The following is a 19,540-nucleotide window of genomic DNA, read 5'->3' on the forward strand; positions in this document are numbered from 1 at the left end:
CTATTTTGTTGGGCTCATTCATACGAATGAAGAGAGACACTACAGGAAGTAGGAGGAAATCTCCCGAAAGTGAGATGAAGTCCCATTTTGTAGGGCTCATTCATACGGATGAAGAGAGACACTGCAGGAAGTAGGAGGAAATCTCCCGAAAGTGAGATGAAGTCCCATTTTGTAGGGCTCATTCATACGGATGAAGAGAGACACTGCAGGAAGTAGGAGGAAATCTCCCGAAAGTGAGATGAAGTCCCATTTTGTAGGGCTCATTCATACGGATGAAGAGACCCGTACCATACAGCGTGTTTTTATGTGCCCGGGAGTGACAGATGATCCATGCAGTCATCGCCATTAAGCTGTTTAGTCCTCATGCACACGGGACGTTTTTCCAGCGGCTGTTTTTGGCTTTTGGCGATTTTTTTTTTTTCTACAGCCAGCAAACCCCCCAGCATGTTCTCCTATGTGTCCATACACACACAGACTGGAATCAACATTTTTTGGCTGGAAAAAAACCCCAAACTAGTGGGTTTCTAGAGGAGTTTTTTGGCTGTAAAAACACTCTAATGCTGAAAAACACGGTAAACCGCCGCAAACCTGCATTTTTGGAGGTTTTTTTAACCAAAAACCGTTATTTTTGGTGAAAAAAAATACGCAAATGCTGAAAAACGTGGAAAAACTACACTAAACACTAATGCAAACACTTAAAAAAGCTAAAAACTAAATGCTAAAGAAATGCTAAAAAAATGCAAACGTGGAAAAACGCAGGAAAACGCGGTAAAATTCCTCTGAACGCTAATGCAAAAATGGTTAAAAAAGCTGAAAACCTCACGTTTTTAACATGACTTTACACGGCTAATGTTACTAATGTTATCAAATTGCCCCGTGTACATGAGGACCAGGGGCGGACTGACAACTTATAGTGCCCCCGGGCAATAGGGGATCATGGGGCCCCTGTGTCCTTGCCCAAACTCAAAAAAGCCTATGAAAAAGGTACCAGGGGCATCTCATGGGGCCCCCTACTGACCCCGGGCCCTCAAGCAGTGCCCGAGTTTCCAAATGGTCAGTCCGCCCCTGATGAGGACTAAAAATCAATGAGCGGCTGTACAGATCTCCCTGCACATCCAAAACTTTACATGCATACGGGTACGCATGCTTGGCTCTGGATGCCGTGTTTGCAGCCAGGACCATGCATCCGTCCCTATACAGATATAAAACACAAAGGCTTGGTTCACATCTGTGCGGGTGGTGCCACTGCGAATCCGCACGAAAATCCGTGCAGCCGCACCACCCGCACAGAGAATTGCGGACTCGCGGGTGGGTACCATTAGTTTTAGAAAACGTAACCATACTGAGAAGCGAGGTTCCCATGCGGGCTGCATTTTCCAAAGAAGTGCAGGGACTTCTTCCCTGTGTGTCCCGGGACATGGAAGTCCATTCAAATGAATGGGCTCTCGTGCACGCGCATAACACGGCCCGCGCGGCCGCATATGTGTCCAAAGACATGCTGGTAGGTGAATTGGATCCTGTCTAAATTGTCCCTAGTATGTGTATGTATGAATGTGAGTTAGGGACCTTAGATTGTACACCCCTTGAGGGTTAGGGACTGATGTGAATGTACAATATATATGTAAAGCAGAGGCGGACTGACCATTTGGAAACTCGGACACTGCCCGAGGGCCCGGGGTCAGTAGGGGGCCCCATGAGATGCCCCTGGTACCTTTGTCATAGGCTTTTTTGAGTTTGGGCAAGGACACAGGGGCCCCATGATCCCCTATTGCCCGGGGGCCCATGAGTTGTCAGTCCGCCCCTGATGTAAAGCACTGCGTAAACTGACGGCGCTATTTAAGTACCTGAAATAAATAAATTAAATAAATAAATATATGTGAACCAGGGCTAAGTCTAGGTTCACACCTCTGCGTTTTCCGTTGCGTTGCAGAAACGCACAGCAGTCCATTTAACACGATTTCCCAAGCAACAAGTCGGAAAAAAAGCCTCAAAAGCACGTCCAAACTGCATGTGCAAAAACGCAAAATGCACCGCAAAAAGCACTGCAGAAATGGATCAAACGCAAACTGCATAGGGCCTTTTTTAAAACGCAAAACATTGCATTTTAGTTCAATAGACTTCAATGGAGACGCTGAAGAAATGCATGTGATGCATTTTTGCTGCATTTTAATCTGCACGGCAACAAATTGAGAGAAAAAATTGCAAAATGCATGTTCAAAAGCACAAAAAGCACCGCAGAAATGGATCAAACGCAAACTGCACAGGTGTGAACCTAGCCTCAGGGCCTTTTTTAAATGCAAAACGTTGCGTTTTAGTTCAATAGACTTCAATGCAGACGCTGAAGAAATGCATGTGATGCGTTTTTGCTGCATTTTAATCTCCCCAGCAACAAGTTGGAGAAAAAGCGCAAAATGCATGTTCAAAAACGCGCAAAAAGCACAACAGAAACGGATCAAACGCAAAATGCATAGGTGCGAACCTCGCCTCAGGGCCTTTTTTAAACGCAAAACGTTGCATTTTAGTTCAATAGACTTCAATGGAGACGCTGAAGAAATGGATGTGATGCATTTTAATCCGCCCAGCAACACGTTGGGAGAAAAAAAAACGCAAAATGCATGTTCAAAAGCACAAAAAGCACCTCAGAGACGGATCAAACGCAAACTGCATAGGTGTGAACCTCGCCTCAGGGCCTTTTTTAAACGCAAAACATTGCGTTTTAGTTCAATAGACTTCAATGGAGTGCTGAAGAAATGCATGTGATGTGTTTTTGCTGCATTTTAATCTGCAACAAGTTGGAGAAAAAATGCAAAATGCATGTTCAAAAATGCGCAAAAAGCACAACAGAAACGGATCAAGCGCAAACTGCATAGGCGCGAACCTCTCCTTAGACAGGAAGTGAGGGAAAATCTCCCCAGCTGGGGTCACCGGCAGTAATAAAACTGGTTCTGATCTTTCTCTATTCTATCCAAAAGTTTCTAAAATAGCTTTCCAATTAAAGTTTAGTTACACTTGAAAATCCATATTTGTGGTTGACCAACCTCTCAGGAAAAAAAAAAAGGGCAGTTGCATAAGCAGTTACAGTGAGCGGCTGGATGGTGATAGTTGCTCAAGTCTGTTCCTCTAGCCGGGGTCAGATGCAGGAAAGATTTGTATTTATAAATAGACGTGCGTTTTACAAGTCACTATCCCTCCGGCATTAAGGGGTTAATAGGCCTTTTCCCAGCAGGGCCCGAGCCACTGTCGCCATAGTAACAACCATCTTTCAATAGCTTCTGTCCCACTTTCCAGCAGGTCCCAAATACCGCCGCGGATCTTTCCTATTCCTCCCGAACTGTTGCTGCGCGCACGGCGCCATCGGCTGCTTGTGTTAGTAGTGCGGACATTGCAGTCGCTGTCTGGTCGCCAGTAACATGCTGACACTTCCCATTAGAAAAAAAAAAACTTTGACAACCCCATTCCATCCAACATGTACTCAGGCTAGGTTCCCATCTGTGCGGGGGGTGCCGCTGCAGATCCGCACCAAAATCCGTGCAGCCGCACCACCGCACAGAGGACTGTGGACCCGCAGGCGGGTGACATTAGTTCTAATGGCACGCCGCCTGCACTGGAAAACGAAACTGTACTGCGTTTTCAGAAGAAGTGCAGCGACTTCTTCCCTGCGTGTCACGGGCACGGGAGTCCATTCAAATCAATGGTCTCTCCTGCCCGCGGAAAACGCGGCCCGCGCGGCCGCAGAGATGTGAAATGGGGCTTAGTGACGGGTGGATGATTTCTATTGGCCAACAGCCTTCTTCTCACCGATGGTGCAATTTTTATGGGAGGTCAGGACATCTGCAGGCCAGGGCCCGGCAGAAAGATACGGCCCGCTGGTTAAGAACCATTGTCTCCAAGTGGCTGTAAACCCTTCCATATACCCAATACAGAGAGTGGTCTCGGGTTATACACAGAGGTGTAACAAATCCTCCTGCATAGGTTGTACCTGTTTATCTGTAGCTTTCTCTCCTCTACATCCCTTCAATGTCCAGGATTTATATTGCTTGTCTGAGCTTTCAGAAATCAGGGGAGCTCAAGTTATATTTTGCAGAGCTCAGTGAGAGCTGATTGGAAGAATGGTTTCTACTGACCAACAGCCTCCTTCTCACTGATGGTGCAATTTTTTACTATGGGAGGTCAGGACATCTGCAGGCCACGGCCCGGCAGAAAGATACGGCCCGCTGGTTAAGAACCATTGTGTCCAGGTGGCTGTAAACCCTTCCATATACCCAGTGGAGTGACTGGCCTCAGGTGATACACAGAGATGAAACAAATCCTCCTACATGGGCAGCACAGTGGCTTAGAGGTTAGCACTTTCACCTGGCAGTACTCGGGTCGTTGGTTCTAAATCTCAACCACAGCACCACCTGCCTAGAGTTTGCATGTTCTCCCTGTGCCTGCGTGGGTTTCCTCTGGGTACACCAGTTTCCTCCCACACTCCAAAGACATGCTGGTAGGTGAATTGGCTCCTGTCTACATTGTCCCTAATATGTGTATGTATGAATGTGAGTTAGGGACCTTAGATTGTACACCCCTTGAGGGTTAGGGACTGATGTGAATGTACAATATATATGTAAAGTGCTGCGTAAATTGACGGCGCTATATAAGTACCTGAAATATAAAATAAATACATAGGTTGAACCTCTTTATCTGCAGCCTTCTCTCCTCTACATCCGTTCAACATCCAGGATTTATATTGCTTGTCTGAGATTTCAGAAATCAGGGGAACTGAAGTTACATTCTGTAGAGCTCAGTGAGAGCTGATTGGAAGAAAGGGGCGGACTGAGCATTCGGGCACTGCTCAGTAGGAGGCCCCATGAGATGCCCCTGGTACTTTTCATAGGCTTTTTCGGGTGTGGGCGAGGACACAGGGGCCCCATGATCTCCTATTGCCCGGGGGCCCCATGAGTTGTCAGTCTACCCCTGCACACACCCCATTCACATAGCACACAGGAACAGAGCTGAGGCTGTCAATCACAGGCTGTGTGCTGGAGCTTCCTCACCTGTCACCTTTTTACCTCTTGGTGTCAGGAAAATGCGTTAGAAGCGACTCATTCAGATCACAGAGGAACAAGGCAGCAGACAGAAATGAATCTTAGGAGTCTTAGGAGTTGATTTAAGACAAATAGACTGTGCACTTTGCAAAATACAGTTGCACTCTGCCAGTGCAGATGTTCCAGAGACTAGTAAATGAGGTAAAGCTTCACTTTGCAAAGAATACCAAATCAGGTGCAAGGAAACTGCATTTTTGCTTGCACTTGATTGGATGATGGAAGTCAGCAGAGCGTTTGCTCATTTACAAAGCTCTGGAGCAACTGCACTTTGCAGAGTGCACAGTCCGTCTGCCTTTAGTAAATCAACCCCTAAGTGCTCTGGATTAAGACAAGTACACACTATAGAGGCAAGTGCTTTGTTCACATTTCATGTCGGAGGCTTACAACCACTTTTAGCCCTGGTTCACACTGGTGCGAATTGCCATGCGATTTGTCAGTTCCAAGTCACATGACAAGTCACAACCTATTCATGTCTATGGAGCTGTTCATACCGGTGCGACTCCGACTTTGCAGTGCACCACCAATTTTGAAAAAAAAGGTTCCTGCGCTATTTTTGCCAATTTCATGTACTTAGAAATCTGAAGTCGCACTGATGTCAGGCAAGCCGCACATAAAATCGCACTGACCAGCGGCTTTGAAATCACGCTAATTCAAGTGAAATATGATTTCAAAGCCGTATTCAGTGTGAACCCGGGCTAAAGGAATGCTGTACTTATGGAGCGTTAGAACTTGATCAGCTACAGCAAGAGTTAGGGCTCATTCACACACGCGGCTATTAATGCCCCTCTGAAGAGTGATCTGCGGTGGATCGCTTTATTGAGAGGCGGTTAGGAGGTGATATGTTGTTGTTTTAACTCTCCAAATGTCAACCTGCTGCACTGCAGACAGTTGCAGGGCAGTTCCAGCGGCGGTACCGACCACCAAGTGTGACATGCTGTTTAATATATTCTGTGTCAGTTTACAGCCCCCGAGAAGCTGCATTTCTGTGATTAGATGTTTAGTCGGGGGGGTAAAACTGTGGCTCAAATGCTAAATGCTTTTTGAACAGGTCCCAATGCCATTAAAGCTGTATTACCCCCCCGGTCACATCAAGCCCGATTTTGAAATCATTCACTTAAAGTGAAGTCGCACGATTTCAAAGTCGGGTGACTTGCCAATTTGAGGTGCGATTTGCAAGACATCTGACACAGATGTCTATACAAATCGCACCAAAAGTAGTGCATGTACTCAGGGGCGGACTGACAACTCATGGGGCCCTCGGGCAATAGGGGATCATGGGGCCCCTGTGTCCTTGCCCAAACTCAAAAAAGCCTATGAAAAAGGTACCAGGGGCATCTCACAGGGCCCCCTACTGACCCCGGGCCCTCGGGCAGTGCCGTAGTTTCCAAATGGTCAGTCCGCCCCTGCATGTACTACTTTAGAAATTGGTGTGGCTCCGACCCAGTCAGAACCGCACCGATATGACCGCTGTAATAGCGGACAATAGGGTGCGACTTGGAATATGATTTGCAAGTCGCATGGCATGCCAAGTCGCACCCCATGTGACGGGGTGTTAGTATTTTTTTCAGTTTTGGTACTTTTTTCGAGTCCTGCCTTAATGGACCCAAACCCAGCCAGACCTGCTCAAGCCCGCTCTTATTGTAAAGAAATTTCACGCATTTTTGCAGTGGTTTTGATTACAAAGATGAGGATATTTATTTTTGCCTCGCCGCAGTTGTCATAAATAAGATTTAATTTGCAACTCGCTGTTCAAAATTCGCAATACGGGAAATATATATATAACAAGTTGGTCTGCAAAATACACTTTGATATTTAAAGCTGAACTCCAGAACAAGCAAATGTTGTCCAAATGTAAGAGTCGTGTCTATTCTTCCCTGAATCTTGTGCTTTGTGTATTTCTTCCAGATCTGTGCAGTAATCCAGTGTGAGACTTCCTGTAATAAAGACCGCTTACTGCTGCTCTCTCTCCTTGTGCAGGGTGACTGGTCTTGTCTCCGCCCCCTCCTGTAGTTTTCTACTGGCAGCCTGTAGTAGGTGGAGCCTGCTGAGTCCCTCCCACAGCTCTGTTCTCTGCACAGGCTGTGTACAGCAGAGCAGTGGAAACAGATACAACACCTCCTGCGCTCAGAGACCCAGATCAGAAATCAGCGGGTGGAACAATATATAAGAGTTCATCCAATAGCCGGTCAAGGGTTGTGCAGCTCAAACACAAGGCTGGGGAAGCTGCCCAATAAAAACTGTAACCAAGAACAAAAACAGAAGAGCAACAATGTTGCACATTATCTCAGCAAGCAAAGGGTGAATTTACTGAATTGAGATATATATTCACAAAAGTAGCAATAATTAAGGCATATAAAATCCAACATCAGCACACTGGGATAGCAGACACGTGCGGGTCCCATCAAGAGGGGAGACTCTCAGGATGAAGTTGACGCATTTCGAAGGGGGATCCCTTCTTCCTCAGAGCTCTGAGGAAGAATGAAACCCCCTGAGAGGGAGAACTCTCAGGATGAACCTGTCGTGTTTCGAAGTGGGTTCCCTTCTTCCTCGGAGCTCTGAGGAAGAAGGGAACCCCCTGAGAGGGAGAACTCTCAGGATGAAGTTGACGTGTTTCGAAGGGGGATCCCTTCTTCCTCGGAGCTCTGAGGAAGAAGGGAACCCCCTGAGAGGGGGGACTCACAGGATGAAGTTGACGTGTTTCAAAGGGGGATCCCTTCTTCCTTGGAGCTCTGAGAAAGAAGAGAACCCCCTAAGAGAGCGGACTCTCAGGATGAAGTTGACGCGATTTGAAAGGGGATCCCTTCTTCCTCAGAGCTCTGAGGAAGATTGAAACCCCCTGAGAGGGAGAACTCTCAGGATGAATCTGTCGCGTTTCTAAGTGGGTTCCCTTCTTCCTTGGAGCTCTGAGGAAGAAGGGAACCCACTGAGAGAGCGGACTTTAAGGATGAAGTTGACGCGTTTCTAAGTGGGTTGCCTTCTTCCTCAGAGCTCTGAGGAAGAAGGGAACCCCCTGAGAGGGGGGACTCTCAGGATGAAGCTGATACGTTTAGAAGGGGGATCCCTTCTTCCTCAGAGCTCTGAGGAAGAACGGAAACCCCTTTGAAATGCATCAGCTTCATCCTGAGAGTCTCCCCACTTGATGGGGCCCGCACATGTCTCCTATTCCAGTGCTTTGATGTTGGATTTTATATGCCTTAATTATTGCTACTTTTGTGAGTATATATCTCAATTCAATAACTTCACCCTTTGCTTGCTGAGGTAATGCGCAAGGTTAATGCGCTTCTGTTTTTGTTCTTCATTACAGTGCGTACAGCAGAGTCCTGATATGTACAGTAGTACAGTCCTGAAAAAACAAAACAAAAAAGAAACCCCAAAAAACAAAAACAACTGAAAAAAACACAAAAAACAACAAAAAGCAGAAAAACAAACACCCCTCCAAAAAAACGGAAAAAAAACCCCGGCAGACTCGATGGACAACTCAGTCATTTTCCTCCATCACTTTTCTATGTTTCTATGTCAAGGCTACATTTACAAGGTAATAACTGAATTTGCAAAGGCAGTTGTGGACTTGTGTCGTTTGTGGCTATTTCAGTAATATACTTATTTCTATGAAAGGTTTTGTGGCTGGAGTTCAGCTTTCAATACATTCTAGAAAGTACATTCTCACATTTACTTACACATCAAACCTCAGGTTTTGCTTCTCTTCAAAGAAGTAGTCCAGCACAAATTTTCGGACAAAGTCTGGATTCAGCGTGTTGTCGATGACTTCTGTCCTTCCAAACTGTTGGAACAAACATATAGGACTGTGCTTAGAAACCATTGAACAGTAGCAGAGGACTGGGCTAGGGGTAGTGGCAGGGGCGGACTGACAACTCATGGGGCCCCCGGACAATAGGGGATCATGGGGCCCCTGTGTCCTTGCCCAAACTCAAAAAAGCCTATGAAAAAGGTACCAGGGGCATCTCATGGGGCCCCCTACTGACCCCGGGCCCTCGGGCAGTTTCCAAATGTTCAGTCCGCCCCTGGGTAGTGGGGCATTTGCCCCCTGGGCTAGTCCTCATTGGATATAGCATCACATTCATACAATGATTAGATTGGAACCCGCAGTCAGTGACACATGCTGGTCATTATGTAGCTTTCCATTTACCATTAAGCCCTCATGCACACGGGATGTTATTACAGCGGCTGTTTTTGGCGTTTGACATTTTTTTCTACAGCCAGTAAACCCCCCCAGCATGTTAACCTATGTGTCCATGCCAGGGGCGGACTGACAACTCATGGGGCCCCCGGGCAATAGGGGATCATGGGGCCCGTGTCCTTGCCCAAACTCAAAAAAGCCTATGAAAAAGGTACCAGGGGTATCTCATGGGGCCCCCTACTGACCCCCCGGGCCCTCAGGCAGTGCCCGAGTTTCCAAATGATCAGTCTGCCCCTGGTCCATGCACACATAGACTATAATCAACGTTTTTTGGCTGGAAGAAAACCCCAAAACTAGTGGGTTTCTAGAGGAATTTTTTTAGGGCTCATGTACACGGGACGTTTGGAAAACACTTCTGAACGATGGAAACTGCTGGAAAACGTAGGTTAAAAAACGTCAGTTTAGCCACGTTGCATACTGCGTTTATGCGCATTTGCGCTTAGAAGCATTTTTAAAAGATAACCTCAGGAGACCTTCCCAACTGCCCAGAATGCACTGAAAATAGTAAAAAATTAACTATTTCAGACATTTTAAGAGAAATAGAGAGAGCAGAAGCAGAGAGAGCAGTATGTGTTGAGATGACCTGTCTTTTCTGGTTGTATTCACTATGGATCCCATCATGAGCATAATGCGGCGCATTCTACCATTGTTTCCTTCACGCAAAATCTGGAACTGACTGCTCTGGTGTACAAGGCCATTGGAATACATGGAAAACGCTTTGCATGCATTTCTGATGATGAAAAAAGGCTCTGGACAGCATCTGGATATGGAACAGTTAAAAAACGCTTCTAAGGTAAGGTAACACTGTCATTTGCTACGCTCACCGGCCACTTTATTAGGGTCACCTTGCTAATGCCAAGAAAATCTCCCCCACACCATTCCACCACCACCAGGCTGAACCGTTCATACAAGGCAGGATGGATCCATGCTTTCATGTTGTTTACCCCAAATTCTGACCCTTCCATCTGATTGTCGCAGCAACCAGTCTGCCCATTCTCCTCTGACCTCAACAAGGCATTTTTTATCCGCTCACTGGATATTTTCTCTATTTCGGACCATTCTCTGTAAACCCTAGAGATGGTTGTGTGTAAAAATCCTAGTATATCAGTTTTTGAAATACTCAGACCAGCCCACCTGCCAACAACAACCATGCCACGTTCAAAGTCACTTAAATCCCCTTTCTTCCCCATTCTGATGCTCAGTTTGAACTTCAGCAAGTCGTCTTCACCAGCTCTACATACCTAAATGCATGGAGTTGCTGCCATGTGATTGGCTGATTAGCAATTTGTGTTACCAAGCAACTGAACAGGTGTACCTACTAAAAAGGCTGATGAGTGTACATGATAGATTACATTTTTCATGCAATCATTTCAGTTTTCAGATCTTATTTTATTTTTGATTTATTATTTAGCAGCTTCAACTTACACAGCGCTTTACATACTTGTAGGACTACTCCCGTAGGAGCCGCAGGGATTCTGTCCAGGACATTCCCAAAAGCTTTGCCCCGCAGCCAGGCACATAGGCCCATTGACACGTTTCTTCAATAACCAGTCTAAGGGCATTGTTTTTGTTGTTTTTATTTCTGGAGGACTTGGATGGGGATGGGGATGAGGAATTAGGTGGGATACTCTAAAAATGGAAACTATGTACAGTGGAGGACTATAAGTATTCTTTTGTATAAGCTATGACGAAGTCCACACTTGTAGCACACAGTAGACCTCCGCTTTGAGGCAGCAGTAGTAGTGATAGTAAGCTTGAGCAGAGTCCTTTTAGGTAGGGGATTAAGTGGACAAACCTCTTCGGAACACCAGCCGGTGTCACCTTTCTAGTCTAGCTGACTTCCTAGCACCAAAGGGGGTTAAGTACCGAATTTTTTGCTCCATAAGACGCACCTGACCATAAGACGCGCCTAGGTTTTACAGGAGGAAAACAAGAAAAAAAATATTCTGAACCAATGGACTGCAGACATAGTACAGGAGATGACTAGAGACTGCAGACATGCGGATGTACTACAGGAGATGACCAGAGACTGCAGACACAGTACAGGAGATGACCAGAGACCGCAGACATAGTAAAGGAGATGGCCAGAGACTGCGGATGTACTACAGGAGATGACCAGAGACTGCAGACGTACTACAGGAGATGACCAGGAGATGACCAGAGACTGCGGACATGGTACAGGAGATGGCCAGAGACTGCAGATGTACTACAGGAGATGACAAGAGACTGCGGACATAGTAAAGGAGATGGCCAGAGACTGCGGATATACTACAGGAGATGACCAGAGACCGCAGACATAGTAAAGGAGATGGCCAGAGACTGCAGATATAGTAAAAGAGATGACCAGAGACTGCGGATGTAGTACGGCAGATGACCAGAGACTGCGGACATACTACATGAGATGACCAGGAGATGACCAGAGACTGCGGACATAGTACAAGAGATGACCAGAGACTGCGGACGTAGTACAGGAGATGACCAGAGACTGCAGACATAGTACAGAAGATCACCAGAGATTGCAGACATAGTATGGGAGATGACCAGAGACTGCAGACATAGGACAGGAGATGACCAGAGACTGCGGACAGTACAGGACATGACCAGAGACTGCGGACACAGTACAGGACATGACCAGAGACTGCAAACATAGTACAGGACATGACCAGAGACTGCAAACATAGTACAGGACATGACCAGAGACTGCGAACATAGTACAGGAGATGACCAGAGACTGCAAACATAGTACAGGACATGACCAGAGACTGCGAACATAGTACAGGAGATGACCAGAGACTGCGGACATAGTACAGGACATGACCAGAGACTGCGGACATAGTACAGGAGATGACCAGAGACTTCAAACATAGTACAGGACATGACCAGAGACTGCGAACATAGTACAGGAGATGACCAGAGAGTGCAGACATAGTACAGGAGATGACCAGAGAGTGCAGACATAGTACAGAAGATGACCAGAGATTGCGGACATAGTATGGGAGATGACCAGAGACTGCAGACATAGTACAGGAGATGACCAGAGACTGCAGACACAGTACAGGAGATGACCAGAGACTGCGGACACAGTACAGGAGATGACAGGAGACTGCAAACATAGTACAGGACATGACCAGAGACTGCGAACATAGTACAGGAGATGACCAGAGACTGCGGACATAGTACAGGAGATGACCAGAGACTGCGGACAGTACAGGGGATGACCAGAGACTGAAGACACAGTACAGGAGATGACCAGAGACTGCAGACATAGTACGGGAGATGACAAAAGACTGTGGACATAGTACAGGAAATGACCAGGGACTGCAGACCTTTGGGGAGCGGGGGGAGGTGGGTACCCGAATTTGACAGGTACCCGCTCCCACTTCCGCTGCGATCGCCTCTCTCCCTGTAGTCTTCTGGGACAACTCCACACCTATTATCCAGAAACTTCTCAAGCCTTCTGGATGCAGAGGGAGCTACAAGGTTGAGGAGCAACTGAGCAAACTGAGCAGACCTAACTAGCAGAACACAGCAACACTGATTACAGCGTGCAAGTTATGCTTTTACCAAGCAACAATACCATCCACACTGTCTACAATGTGACAACTAAATGTACTTATCTAAACCTAGCACCTATCTAGGAGGGTGCTACATACTATACATTCACATCAGTCCCTGCACTCAAGGAGCTTAAAGCAGAGTTCCACGTATTTGCTTCCTCCCCCCTTCCACTGCCATATTTGGCACCTTTCAGGGGGAGAAGATACCTATTTTTGACCACTTCTGGCTCAGTTCGCACTGAGGAACTGGCATCAAGTTGCAGACAAACCACAACTAATTCAGAGGATCCCCAGAAGTCCTCTTTTAATTTCGCCCACCTTTAATCTGAGCGTGCGGAAGATTAAAAGACAGACAGATAAGATTGACCCGTGGGCTCACAATGCCATGGATCATCATGGGGTGAGCAGGATGGACATATGTTCTTCAAGTGTTACGAAAATCTGTGCTAGATTACACTTGAGGAGAGGCTGCTGACAGAACGGTACGCCCACTGGACCTGACAGTAATTAAACTCTATTACCCTCTCTACAGACATCTCTCAGCATGACCTGACCATTTTGCATGATTATAATACAATTCTATTATACTCTGTACAGACATTAATTTAGACTTAAGTTCAAAAAACATTTCAGGTTCGCAGCTTCACAACGCCCCTACCTTTTACAAAGAGCATCTAGACCAGTTATGGTCAACTTTCATGATTTGGGGGCCTCACATGTGGCTTCTAACATCACCAATGCATATATTATTCAGCAAAAGTAATGCTACAGATAATAAAAGAGACTGCAGACATGCAACAGGAGATGATGAAAGACTACGGGCATGCTGCAAATGATGGTCAGAGACTGCAGACATGCTGTAGGAGTTGTGGGAGATGGCAGGCATGCAACAGGAGATGGTCAGAGACTACTGGCATGCTACAAAAGATGGTCAGGGACTGCAAACATGCTACAGGAGATGGTCAAAAACTATGGGCATCCTAGATGGTCTGGAGACGGTAGGAGTTAAGGGAGACTACAGACATGCAACATGAGATGATGAAAGACTACGGGCATGCTACGAATGATGGTCGGAGACTGCAGACATGCTGTAGGAGTTGTGGGAGATGGCAGGCATGCAACAGGAGATGGTGAGAGACTACTGGCATGCTACAAAAGATGGTCAGGGACTGCAAACATGCTGCAGGAGATGGTCAGAGACTATAGGCATCCTAGATGGTCAGGAGATGGTAGGAGTTAAGGGAGACTACAGACGTGCAACATGAGATGATGAAAGACTACGGGCATGCTACGAATGATGGTCGGAGACTGCAGACATGCTGTAGTAGTTGTGGGAGATGGCAGGCATGCAACAGGAGATGGTCAGAGACTACTGGCATGCTACAAAAATGGTCAGGGACTGAAAACATGCTGCAGGAGATGGTCAGAGACTATGGGCATCCTAGATGGTCAGGAGACAGTAGGAGTTAAGGGAGAATGCAGACATGCAACAGGAAATGATGAAAGACTACGGGCATGCTACAAATGATGGTCAGAGACTGCAGACATGCTGTAGGAGTTGTGGGAGATGGCAGGCATGCAACAGGAGATGGTCAGAGACTACTGGCATTCTAAAAAACATGGTCAGGGACTGCAAACATGCTACATGAGATGGTCAAAAACTATGGGCATACTAGATGGTCAGGAGACGTTAGGAGTTAAGGGAGACTACAGACATGCAACAGGAGATGATGAAAGACTACGGGCATGCTACAAATGATGGTCAGAGACTGCAGACATGCTGTAGTAGTTGTGGGAGATGGCAAGCATGCAACAGGAGATGGTCAGAGACTACTGGCATGCTACAAAAGATGGTCAGGGACTGCAAACATGCTGCAGGAGATGGTCAGAGACTATGGGCATCCTAGATGGTCAGGAGACAGTAGGCGTTAAGGGAGACTACAGGAGGTGTTGAAAGACTAAAGGCATGCTAAAAAAGATGGTCAAAAAGTGTAGACATGCAGCAGGAAATGATGAAAGACTACATCATGCAAGAAAAGGTCAGAATCTGAAGACATGCTTGTAGGAGATAATCTAAGACTGAAACTATGCAGTAGGAGTTGTGGAAGACTGCAAACATGCAACAGAAGATGGTCAGAGACCATGAGCATATTATAAAAGATGATCAGAGACAGCAGACGCTGCAAGAGATGTAGAAGACTGCAGACTTGCAACAAGAGACCATAAAAGACTATGGGCATGCTACAAAAGGTAGTCAGAGACTGCAGACATGCTGTAGGAGTTGTGGGAGATGGCAGGCATGCAACAGGAGATGGTCAGAGACTACTGGCATGATACAAATGATGGTCAGGGACTGCAAACATGCTACATGAGATGGTCAGAGACTACTGGCATGATAAAAATGATGGTCAGGGACTGCAAAAATGCTGCAAGAGATGGCCAGAGACTATGGGCATCCTAGATGGTCAGGAGACGGTAGGAGTTAAGGGAGACTACAGACATACAACAGGAGGTGATGAAAGACTAAAGGCATGCTAAAAAAAGATGGTCAGAAATTGTAGACATGCAGCAGGGAGTGATGAAAGACTACATCATGCAACAAAAGATGGCCAGAATATGCAGACATGCTTGTAGGAGATAATCTGAGACTGAAACCATGCAGTAGGAGTTGTGGAAGACTGCAAACATAAAACAGAAGATGGTCAGAGACCATGGGCATATTATAAAAGGTGATCAGAGACAGCAGACGCTGCAAGAGTTGTAGAAGTCTACAGACTTGCAACAAGAGATGATAAAAGACTACTGGCATGCTACAAAAGGTGGTTAGACATCACTGTAGGAGATGGTCAGAGACTGCAAACATGCAACAGGAGATGATCACAGACCATGAGCATGCTACAAAAAACTATCAAAGACTACTGGCATGCTACAAAAGATGGTCAGACACTGCAAGCATGCTGTAGGAGTTGTGGAAGACTAGCATGCTGCACAACATGATAAAAAACTATGGGCATGCTACAAAAGATGGTCATAGACTGTAAGAGACGGCCAGAGGCATTTGGAGTTTTGAAGGAATTGTGGGAGACTGCAGACATACAACAGGAGATGGTTAGAGACCATAAGCATCGTACAAAAGATAGTCAGAGACAGCAGAAATGCTACAGGAGCTGTAGGAGACTGCAGACATGCAACTAGAGATGATAAAGGTCTATGGGCATGCTACAAAAGATGGTCAGACACTGCTGTAGGAGATGATCAGAGACTGCAGACATGTTGTAGGATATGATCAGAGACTGCATACATACTACAGGAGAATGGTCAGGGACTGCAGACATGTAGGATTTGATCAGAGACTGCATACATACTACAGGAGATGGTCAGGGACTGCAGACATGTTGTAAGAGTTCTGGAAAACTGCAAACACACATCAGAAGATGGTAACAAACCGCACGCATGCTACCAGAGATGGTCAAAGACTACTGGCATGCTACAAAAGATGGTCAGGCACTTCAAACATGTTGTAGGTGCTGTGGAAAACTGCAGGCATGCAACAGAGATGGTCAAAGGCCACGAGTATCATACAAAAGATAGTCATAGACAGCAGATACATGCTACAGGAGTTGTGGTAGACTGCAAGCATGCAACAGGAGATGATGAAAGACTATGGACAAAGATGGTTAGACACTGCTGTATGAGATGATCAGCGACTGCAAACATGCTGTAGAAATGGGCAGAGACTGCAGACATGCGGTAGGAGATGGGCAGAGACTGCAGCCATGCTGTAGGAGATGGGCAGAGACTGCAGACATGCTGTAGGAGATGGGCAGAGACTGCAGACATGCGGTAGGAGATGGGCAGAGGCTGCAGCCATGCTGTAGGAGATGGGCAGAGACTGCAGACATGCTGTAGGAGATGAGCAGAGACTGCAGGCATGCTGTAGGAGATGGGCAGAGGCTGCAGCCATGCTGTAGGAGATGGGTAGAGACTGCAGGCATGCTGTAGATGGGCAGAGGCTGCAGCCATGCTGTAGGAGATAATCAGAAACTGCAATCATGCTGTAAGAGATGGTCAGAGACTGCAAACATGCTGTAGGAGATAGTCAGAGACTGCAGACATGCTATAAGAGATGATCAGAGACTGTAGGATATGGTCAGAGACCGCAGACATGCTGTAGGAGATGGGCAGAGACTGCAGACATGCTATAAGAGATGATCAGAGACTGTAGGATATGGTCAGAGACCGCAGACATGCTATAGGAGATGGGCAGAGACTGTAGACATGCTGTAGGAGATGGGCAGAGACTGCAGACATGCTATAGGAGATGGGCAGAGACTGTAGACATGCTGTAGGAGATGGGCAGAGACTGCAGACATGCTGTAGGAGAGGGGCAGAGACTGCAGACATGCTGTAGGAGATGAGCAGAGACTGCAGACATGCTGTAGGAGATGGTCAGAGACCGGAGACATGCTGTAGGAGAGAAGCAGAGACTGCAGACATACATAGAAGTTGTGAGAGACTGCAAACATGCAACAGCAGATGGTTATAAACCATGGGCACGAGGCAAAGATGGGCAGAGACAATAGACTTGCTGTAGTTGTGTGAAACTGAGGGCATGCTTCAAGTGACAGCCATAGACTGCAGACACATTACATGAGACTTCCAGAGATCAGTGTCATTACAGCCCCTCTTCAAATCATTGTTTCCCTTCCCAACAATCTACTTAAAAATTTCTTTCATTTGATATTTCAACAAGATCCATTATGAAAAATCTGTGGTTAGAATAAAATAAAGGAAAAGGGATGGACAGTACAAAAAGTGAGATAGAAATAAACCGAACCATTTACCTATTAGAAGTCAGGCTAAAAATATTTTTTCTTTCACTGGTTTGTGTGGACACCTTTGTAAGGAAACACAGAAAGCAATCTGCAGGGTCCCCGAGGGCTGCACAAGTGACAAAGGGTAGCAGGTTGGGCACCAGTGATCTAGACCCGACAAATGCTTACTTACTTGGGATCGGCATGCAGAATGTGAGAACACATATGCCTAGCCATTTTGTACACGCATACTAGGGCCAAGTTAGACAGAAGCCAATATACCTACCACCATGTCTTTGGAGTGTGGGAGGAAACCAACGTATGCAGAGGAAACCCTTGTGAACACAAGGAGAACATGCAAACTTTGTGCACATAGTGCTGCAAGGCATAGGTGCTAGTCACTCTTCTGCCCATGAGCAAAACAGAAGTGTGTAACTCTCTAAAGAAATGTAGAACGCCATACATACAATGGTATCCACAACTGGAAACTGTGAATATTATCATAATACAACTATATTCCGCAGACATACAATACTTTTGATCCATTGTCTGTATGTGTGTACACCATCATACTTTATCCCCTAAAGCAGCCATTCTCAACCAGGGTTCCCTGGAACCTTAGAGTTCTCCAAGTGGTTGAAAAGATTCCTTGAGCTGTGGCTGATTCACTTCCCATTTGATGTTGTCTGCATAGTGTCAGGGCCATCACCACTTGGCAGTGCCAGCGCCATAACAGCAATGATCTTTTTAGCTATTTGTAAGGATGACATTCTGACCACCACTGTAATGGGGGCATTCTTCCCACTAACCACCAATATAGAAGGGGCATTCTTCCCACTGACCACCAATGTAAGGGGAATTCTTCCCATTGACCACCAATTTAGGGGGCATTTTTCCCAATGACCGCCAATGTAAGGGGCATTCTCCCCACTGACCACCAATATAAGGGGCATTCTTCCCACTGACTACCAATGTAAGGTTAAATTTTTCCTACTGATCATCAATGCAAGGGGAATTCTTCCCATTGACCACCAATTTAAGCGACATTTTTCCCACTGACCACCAATGTAAGGGGTATTCTCCCCACTGACCACCAATATAAGGAACATTCTCCCCTCTGACCATCAATATAAGGGGCAATTTTTCCTACTGATCACCAATGTAAGGGGAATTCTCCCCATTGACCACCAATTTAAGCGACATTTTTCCCACTGACCACCAATGTAAGGGGTATTCTCCCCACTGACCACCAATATAAGGAACATTCTCCTCTGACCATCAATATAAGGGGCAATTTTTCCTACTGATCACCAATGTAAGGGGAATTCTTCCCATTGACCACCAATTTAAGGGGCATTTTTCCCACAGACCGCCAATGTAAGGGGTATTTTCCCCACTCACCACCAATATAAGGGGCATTCTTCCCATTAACCAACAATTTAATTGGAAATTTTTCCTACTGACCACCAATTTAATGGGCATTTTTCCCACTGACCACCAATGTTAGGGGAATTCTTCCACTGACCACCAATGCAAGGGGCAATTTTTCCTGCTGACAACCAATGTAATGGGCATTCTCCCCGCTGACCACCAATGTAAGGGGCATTCTTACCATTGACCACCAATGTAAGGGGCATTCTTCCCACTGACCACCAATGCAAGGGGCAATTTTTCCTGCTGACCACCAATGTAAGGGGAATTCTTCCCATTGACCATCAATTTAAGGGGTATTTTTCTCACTGACCGCCAATGTAAGGGGCATTCTCCCCACTGACCACCAATGTAAGGAACATTCTTCCCATTGACCACCAATGTAAGGAGCATTCTTCCCATTGACCAGCAATGTAAGGGGCATTCTTCCCATTGACCACCAATGTAAGGGAA

General features: G+C 46.3%; 1 protein-coding gene across 1 annotated transcript in view; it reads right to left on the reverse strand.

Moving 5' to 3' along the window:
• Positions 1 to 19,540, reverse strand: part of CPNE9 (copine family member 9) — a 513,553-nt gene that overhangs the window by 369,034 nt on the left and 124,979 nt on the right. The window contains exon 5 of the mRNA XM_089654338.1: positions 8,765 to 8,868. Coding sequence (XP_089510464.1) covers positions 8,765 to 8,868 — 104 coding nt within the window. The remainder of the gene's footprint in view (positions 1 to 8,764; positions 8,869 to 19,540) is intronic.

Source organism: Staurois parvus, unplaced genomic scaffold, assembly GCF_062004578.1.
Source record: "Staurois parvus isolate SC_StPar_1 unplaced genomic scaffold, SC_StPar_1.0 ptg000757l, whole genome shotgun sequence".
NCBI lineage: Eukaryota > Metazoa > Chordata > Amphibia > Anura > Ranidae > Staurois > Staurois parvus.